Below are 8,526 nucleotides of genomic sequence, written 5' to 3'. Positions count from 1 at the left end.
TCTAGTCCTAGAATCCGAAAGAAATTGTCCGCAGCCTTATCTGCCTCAGGTGAAGAGAATCTTCATTTATTTTCATCCATTGCCTTAAATTTTTTTGATAACTCTGAGGAAATTTTCCATTTTAATTCACTAATAAAACGGTAGTAACAGTTCAAATAATAAATATAAGCACAACTCAGACTTTTAGACGTTAGCATCATCATCAGTATCCGATAACTTTTTAAGGTGGTGTTTATTATTTCTGATTTATATATCTGTATTTATGATTTTACGGGTGAAAATATGTTGACCAGCAAATTTATTGTGTTAGTTCAGTCAGAAACATGTTTTAATAAGTTAGAAGATTTCATTTAATTTTTTTAATAAAGCCAAACTTTAACCAAAATAGCTGTATTTTACACATTTCGGGGATTCAACATATGTATTTACAAAGATGAATTACCAAATAATGCGGGTAACAAGCCTATATTTATTACTTGCGACTGTCTGTGAAATGAATCGTTGGACTCCTCTGAAAATTCTGGATTACTAGTGATAACATTTTATTTGTGCAAACCGAGAGTTTTATATAAATTTGAGACATGAAATGTGGTCAATGGGACAGGGCGATCACTGCGCAATTTTTATGTATCCGTATTGAAAATATTTTGTCTTCACGACGAGGTTGTACATGATCAATCAATGACAACGGATACCAATAAATCTGACGCGAACGTGTCCGAGCAACTACAAATGAAGAGTTTTCTCTCGTAGTCAGACTTCGTTGAATGACTTAGCTGTGAAGATGGATTATCAACATCAACACCTGCGAGCCCAGCATTAACTGTCCTGATATAACCTCGTAAGAAGGAATTATGCTTAGTTTATACAACATAGATATCAAGGAAGCACTGTAAAAGGACGATGGTGCATTCCAAGGTTTTGTGTGTGGCTTCATTCAGTCTTTTACAGTATTACCAGTCAATTACTGGCTGAAAAGGGATGATAGTTGCTTGCTCTTTGTGCAAATGGAGAAGTTGGCACTGCAAGAGATTGGAATGGCCTTGATACTTGAGTTATTCCGCTGTGCCTTGACAGGTTGTTTTACACGCACACTTTGTCCAACTTGCATAAGTGCCTCCCCTTATCAGGCTTCCCGAACCATCATTCGTGGAACCACTTTCACTATAGCAGTACTAGTCAACGACTTTAGAGGTCCTCTTTACTTGCATACATGAGATACACTATATGTTGCATGAGATACATAAGTAATAAAACAATTACATTCGTCCTATGCCTTTCTCAAGTAACTCAATAGGCATCACGAATGATATTGCTCACGTCGAGATGACGACATGGCCGTCCCTCCTCATCTCTTAGGAAACATGAAACTGAAGCCAAGAAAGCAGTATTTGAAACCATTTTTGTGAGCAGTGGATCAAAAGCATGGACTATTTAAAAGACTGATTAGAAAAGGAGAGAAGTCTTTGAGGCGGAGAGTGAATGTGAATGATACGGGCGGGTCGGGAGAGAGACACTGAATGAGAGAGAAGTGGCACTGAATGAGAGAGAAAGGCCATTTCACGTGGAACTCTGATCACGTGATACGGTATGCGATGGAGGGGAATATTGAAGGAGAATTGGTCTAATGAAGGCGGAGATGTCGAAGGGAAGAGCGGCTTGAGAAGGCCCCAGGGGAGGAGAACATGGGGCAGCTGAATGAAGTGGATTGGGGAATGAAGACGTGCAGCACACCTATTGTATAACTGAAATACTATCAATAAATTAAAAATGAATGAGATGAGAAGAATTGAAGATACGGATAGGATAGGAGACGTGAAGATATAAGGTAAGGCCCAGGAATCCGAGAGGAGTGGAAAGCACAATTCGCCAGATCCAGTGGATGGACCAAGACTCAGATCTTAGTAACTACGGGAGAAATGCCATAAAGGGAAGACCTGAAGGACATTTCCTACAAAGGAGGCTGATTAGAAGGTAAAGGAAAGAAGGTAAAAAATGCACAGTGAAGAAGAAAATCAGGGAACACCAGAAGAACTTCGGAAAACTACTGGAACTGTGTTGGGAAAGGGATAAATGGGAGGGCTAAAATGCTCCGATAGTGGAATCGTTGTGGCTATACATCTCTGCTCTCCCCTAATCCGACTCCTCTCTTTGGAAACTGATGGAGGATATGCAGCTGATGCCATCGTGCACAAATTTGACGTTTGGTTCCTCGTACGCGTCCTTGCCCTCTTCGCCCTCTCCGCTTTGCGCGAGTCGACTGTTTTTGAACTCGTGCCAGCAGACGTAATTCTCGTTTTCGTACTGGCGCGTCCTGATCGTCAGATTCTCGACGTCGGACACCATAAAGGGCGGGACTTCAGCGGCAGTGCCCGGGGCTGCGACCTCACAGGTGGAGTCGGCGTGCGTGAGCCGCGCCTTGGAGTAGTTGTTCTCGTCGAGCACCAGCCTCACGGAGCACGAGCCGTGACTCTTCGTCGGGTACGTCATATTCACCTCGGTGATGTACTGGTCGGGGTATTCCCTCTCGATGACCACGCCAACCTGGAAGAACGAAAAAGTCACCTCAACAGAGTGATGTAGCTATTTCTATTTGGCCGCGTTGAAACGGCTCTGAAATCCACAGCTATTGCCACGGGAAGAAATTAGAAAAAAACCGATAGAAATAAGAAATTTGCCATCTATACATATATTTAAGAATAAAGTATATAAGTTGTTTAATGATAGTTCATGGAAATTCCCAGTGTAACAAACCTTGCTGACGCGTTTGAGTACTGATGTGGATGAGGGGAGAATATATATTCTGTATTTATGATATAATTTTCTATAAGTCCTACGTTTTTATGTTACAACTGATTTTTTTTACTTGAATAAATAGTGATACTGTTTCAAAAGTATTTAATATGTCTGAAAATGTTGTGTGATTTTCTATTAGTCCTACATTCTTATGTTACACCTGAATATTTTTCTCTGAATAAATAGTGATACTGTTTCAAATATATTTAATATGTCTGAAAATGTTGTGTGGCTAGATACCCGGGTATCCGCATTCAGGATGAAATTGTACGTATAGGTATGCTTGTATAGATTTATATTTTGTTTTTGTTTTTTTCTCTATTTTTTGCATTTACAGTCTTGCTGTAGTGTTTTTTCTTTGAACCTTTGTCAAATGATTTTTACTTAATTGTTGTGCACTTATAAATTATTTCATGGGCCAAATGGCCCACGATAATAAAATTGAATTGAAATTCCCGTGGATTGCGGGAATCGAACCACGGACATTTGGATTTAGAACCAAGTCTGCAGATAACTACGATATCCAGATGTATTAATGCTCATGAAAATTCACCGAGGCTAACATTTAAGCATACCGGGACTAGCCACGGTGATAACTATATTGGAGTCACCCGCAATGCACGAACTGTGCGGAAAATCCTCAGAGAAAAAAACCATTCGCCTCCTCCTGCTCAAGGCAAATGATTTTTTCTCTGTGGAGTTTTCGCGCGAGGTTAAAATTGTAAGACGTTTGTCCCTTGCACTCTGTCAAGGATAACAAGGGATCATGGGTCTTCCAAGTAGCCACCATCAGTAGCGAACTCAGTATAGGTGCTCGTGCGTCATTATGGCATATTTCCATCCTGCCGTGTGACACGGAGTCCAAAGGTCCGTGGGTCGATTCCTGATAAAGGGGAGTTTATTCCCTTGGTCATTTATGTGAACTTCTATGGAGTATTCGCAAAAGTTTGAGTTGGGCGATGAGTGATTTATCAGCGAAACATTGCATTTGAAGAAAGTCAATGACGGCGTCAGAGCTTTGCTTTTGCATATTGTAAACGTTAAGAGTAGTTTAAGTTGCAATTTTTTCGAATTTGTAATGAAGGTACAAAAACGTGCTCTGATGTCACCGGCCTTGTTTTGCGTGGTACAGGGTGTGCACCATCGACTTTTTGACAACAGCAATAGAAAAGGCGTCACGACTAAATGTTTTAGGTTCTACCTATTTTATTCAATCTAATTGTGCCTTTGCGCAATGGCACGGGATCATATTTCTTGCATCCTATCTATGAATTTGCTGCCTTAGGCTCTTAGAGCTTTCAATCATGCATATAATAATATAATGCATTAATGCAATAATGCGTTATAACCAGATAGTTTAGCCTTTTTTGAACTGCTAATTACACAAAATACGGCAACCAAGATAAATAACAACTTTTAACGAAGTTTACTGTAGGCATAAGTGAGTGCCGGAAAGGTTTGCTTACAATTAGTCACCATTATCATCATATGTGCACATCCTAAGCATTGCTTTGACGGCAGAAAGAATGAATGGTTGGAGTGGTCATTTGCGAGAACTAGTCCCACCTTAAAAGGACGACGGGGAAATACATTACGGAATTCAAACTCCAAAATTAAAATGAATCGATACATATTTTTGTTCAAGTTTTCGTCCCTGATTTCCAAATACGTTAGGAATCATTCAACTCTTTATCCTCCAGAAATGCCGCGTTTCGCGGTTTGCAGCTTCGTATATCGGTTAAGTGGGACGACAGCTTCGAAAGCCAACCTGCTTTCGTCTTTAGGTCGGAGTCTAGACGCCTGATCTCACATCAAATACCATATACAAATATACATACATATATCTCCCTTGCTTTATCTTCGCAGCTTCATAGTTAATCTTGTAACCTGTCTCCCTCCATGCATGTCCTGCAATGACTGACAAGTTGAGACCAGATACAATGACTGGAAAACCCGAAGTCTTCATTGAAAAATAGGACATAATTGTTGGAAGTGACAATTTCTTCAGCCGAGCCTTTTAATTTTTCAACGCATTTAAAAAAGAGAAAGTTTTAGATGCCTATAAAAACCATTGCGAAACGTCCACACCACAGCGTAGCCCGTTGTGCCTGTGATTGCACTGTAAATGTTTTAGTACGAGGGAGGTTTTTCTTCACACTCCGATACTCAGCAAAAACACCATACAAGCGATAGGCGGATAATGCACAGGTAGAGCAATTGTGTGGCCTCCGCACCACGCGCTCATGTAATTTCTGATCGTAAGTTGTAAGTTCAAGGTTAGCAGCAATCTCATTAGTTACACTGCCTCAATTGATTCTCCCGCCGAGTGTGCACTGCGGAGAGACTGACAGGAAACTCTCCGAATGGCTTCACCATCGACATGTTTCGACCTCTATGCCGTTTAAAGAGAATTTTCTTTAATGCGCCGTGGCAAGAGTGTAAAACAATACGTCCATTCCCATCCAAAACAAAAGAATAGACACGCTGACTTCTGAAAGTGACATGACAACGCCCGTCATCTCAGTGCTGATTCACCCCAACTGCTCCTTGTGCAATTTCAATGGGACATTTTCGATCTCTCGCCGTTAAATGCCGACCTAGTGCCGTGTGACTTCCACATTTAATCTGAAATGAGGATGTGGCTAGGAGGGAAGCATTTTCAAACGGGCGATGAGTTTCAGGACAAAAGCAAAATTCATGGGAAGTCATTGGCGGCAACATCCTATGAAGAAGGTACTTTTAGTAAAGCTTGTCCGCAGGGACGACCAACACCTCAATCGCAGAGGCGATTATGTCGAAATGACACCACAAGTGTGCTCAACATTTAGCTATGAAATAATTTTAGTCAATCACTTCGTCTTCTAATCATGACGGAAGGTTGGAGGTTGAAAAAACGGCCCTCGTATATATCCATGCATTGGATTTCTGGTGACTTTAGGCATATCTTTTGAATTGTGCGAAAAATTCGCAGAGAAAAAAATCACTGCGGGTGATTCCCGAAAAGTTATCACCGTGGCTGGTCCCGGTATACTTTAATTAAAAAATAGCTTTTGAAGTTTTAAATGCAGTGCAAAAGATAAGTAAATGGGTTTCACAGCAGGTTATTAAGTTCACAAATGCCAAAATGTCTGTGGTTGAGTCCGTTACCGACCTCAGGGAACCACTGACATATTTACACTTGCAATTTCAGTTTTTTGGGGAAATGTTTTACTATCCTTACTAATACCCTCATTTAGAAATTCATTAATCTGGTTAGAGGCCCTAGGAAACATGATTTGCTTCATAGCTTAGCTAAATATTTCACTAATGGGAAATTGCTGAAGAGATTTTGTAATTTTCATACGGAAGAAGCAAATTGGAATATTGCTCTCTGGAATTCACATTTAAGAAAATATGACGTAGTTCCGAAACAGATTTTTGAAAAAGTTCACAAATTTTTATTCAAACAAATATTCCATGCCCTACAATGTGCACTGGATTTGCGGTGGTTAATGGTGGTTGGAGATGGTGCAAACCATTAGTTGTAGCAAAATGTCCCGATGGGATCGCTCACCTCACAGAAGATGTCATCGGGGAAGCGGGAGTTGGTGCAGAAGACGGCTCTCTCGGAGGGGAGTCGGAACAGGGAGCGGGGGTACACCCACGAGTTGGAGGAGGGGAGGGGGCCGTGGTGCACGCCGAAGTCCAGGTGGATGACTGCCGGCTGGTGCGTGAGCGTCTTTGGAGAGACCACGCCGAGCAGCACCAACGCCGCCACCACCACCACCGACCACCAGCAACGACGGGCAGACATCTGGAGAAGGCGATGGAGACACTTCGGTAGACGCGAAGCAGCGGAGGGACTCTATCCTCGCCTCTGAGCGCCTGCGAGGAGTGACTGACTCCGTCCACAGGAAGCAAACAAGCGAGAGGGAAGTGTCGGGAGGCCTTGCGGTGTCCGCTTCCTCCCCGACCGCCAAGGCGGACAGTGACGACCGCATTCCCGAATGAATAAATACATATATTCCAAGTGGGCGCTCATCAGCGTTAATTTCAATGCGTGAAATACGACCGCATTAAAATACAAAGGAATGCTGCGCGTTTCGTCAAAAACTGCTACGGGCGTACCCAGATGTTAAGCAAATTAGGCTGGGAGCCGAACCGAGACTCGGAGGCTGCGCGCTAGGCATAGATTGCTTGAACAATTGAGAATGGATATCTTTAAGAGCGCCTCGGAGAACATAATAATAGAGACCCACTATATTTATAAGTCCCATAGAAACGATAAATTAAGAGAGATGTTTTGCCGAACGGATAGATATGGGAATTCGTTTTTCTCCAGAACTATAAATGATTTCAATAAATGCTAGTCGTAATTTTGTTTGAGCACTTCATTTTTTTTTAGCTATAACGGCTGGTGTGCTAACACCCACTGCCACACGCCTTTTAGGCGGCTTGCGGGGTATTGTGTAGATGTAGATTCTACTGAAACAAAATCACGGGGCCTCGGAATGCATTCTAAGTTTGCGGACGGAAAGTTCGCCGTCATTTGGATTCGCCGAATCACGTTTGCGTCATCATCTATGATTATATTAATGTTTCTATAGCATCTATAACGATGGGATGAGTAATTTCCGCCTCTATGTCATTTTCAGAAGTAAATTTAGCTAATACTCATTTTAAATCATTTTCCTCTGAACTTTAGTGAGTTTCGTGACTTGATTATGTGTAAAAATACTCACATTACATTAATATTGAACGAAAAATCGCAATTGTCGTAGTAAGTTTTAAATGGATGTTATGACCAGAAAGTAGGCTATTGGTCCCTTGACTTATAGATTTTCGTTGCATGGAGATAGAGTTTTATTTGTATTTTATTTTTCTGTGGACGCCAGATATTTATTTACAGAAATAATGTCGTGTCAGAATATATTTTGATGAGGCTATACTTTCCATCTCCGACAGCGGCTTAGTTAGTACCTCCGTCTTCTGTCTGTGGCGCAGTGTGGACGTGAGACGTTAACTCCTTGTTATGCAAACCCAATTTGAGAATCGCTGTGGATGATGGTTTGGTGGCGTTACTGTTATCTTTCTGGCTTCTGGAGATCCGGGTTCGACTTCTGGCTGATTCAAATGATTCATACATGACGAATTTCATCCTTGTTTCAATATAATGTTAATATATGTTTAAGAGGAGTGCAAACAATTCCACGCCCCAACAGACGCGTGAGCGTATTTTATGACTTTTCATGTATACTGTTAGGCATCAACAATCGTTTTGAATCGTAGTAATATCAGATGCAGCACCATCTTTTTCGTTTCACGGCAGGTCCTCTCCATCGGAATGGCTAAACTCTCAAATAACACATTTACACACCCACTCACGCACACACCAAGCTAGGCAAGATCCTTTGTGAGGGCTATATGGTCCCAAAAAGTGGCTTTTCGGTCTACTACCCGGGATTCTTCACAGTGCTGGAGACAAGGTGCCGACTTACAATTAATATTGGGGGGGCCCAAACCGGGGATCTTGCCCCGGGAAATTTTATAAGTAGTGAGTTTTAAGTTTTTTTAAGCATTTTAGAAGAGTCATTTGATCAACATTAGAACCCTGATAACTCGAACCTCGACACTCCGGGTAAAATCAACAAGCCTGACGCATTTTTTCCTCTCGTCCATAACGAATTTTTGAGGGGGCTCGGGCCCCCTCAGGCCCCCTGGAGTCGGCGCCACTGGTTGGAGAGACCCTGC

The 8,526-nt window shown here is 41.9% G+C and overlaps 1 protein-coding gene across 2 annotated transcripts; it reads right to left on the bottom strand.

Annotated features, from left to right (window-relative positions):
• Positions 1–344: 344 nt before the first annotated feature.
• On the bottom strand, positions 345–6,711 carry LOC124162344. 2 transcript variants are annotated; one of them, XM_046538849.1, is made up of 3 exons: positions 6,350–6,711; positions 2,128–2,544; positions 345–2,055 (listed from the first exon to the last, which is right to left on the bottom strand). In XM_046538849.1, the coding sequence occupies exons 1-2, from the start codon at positions 6,587–6,589 to the stop codon at positions 2,134–2,136; spliced, it is 651 nt and encodes a 216-aa protein (XP_046394805.1). In that variant the 5' UTR covers positions 6,590–6,711; the 3' UTR covers positions 345–2,055; positions 2,128–2,133. The 2 variants fall into 2 exon arrangements, with proteins under 2 accessions (XP_046394805.1, XP_046394804.1); XM_046538848.1 differs by having other exon boundaries at positions 345–2,544; positions 6,350–6,705.
• Positions 6,712–8,526: the final 1,815 nt, after the last annotated feature.

Source organism: Ischnura elegans, chromosome 7 (genome assembly GCF_921293095.1).
Source record: "Ischnura elegans chromosome 7, ioIscEleg1.1, whole genome shotgun sequence".
In the NCBI taxonomy this organism is placed as follows: Eukaryota; Metazoa; Arthropoda; class Insecta; order Odonata; family Coenagrionidae; genus Ischnura; species Ischnura elegans.
The sequence above is the reverse complement of the archived record's forward strand: the minus strand, read 5'-3'. Positions and strand labels throughout refer to the sequence as shown.

What these genes read in the sequence shown, in the direction of transcription:
- LOC124162344 (XM_046538849.1), bottom strand. Translation starts at nt 6,589, where the DNA reads ATGTCTGCCCGTCGTTGCTGGTGGTCGGTGGTGGTGGTGGCGGCGTTG. An exon ending in CCGATGACATCTTCTGTGAG is followed by an intron (nt 2,545 to 6,349) that starts GTGAGCGATCCC and finishes TCGTTCTTCCAG; the next exon opens with GTTGGCGTGGTCATCGAGAG.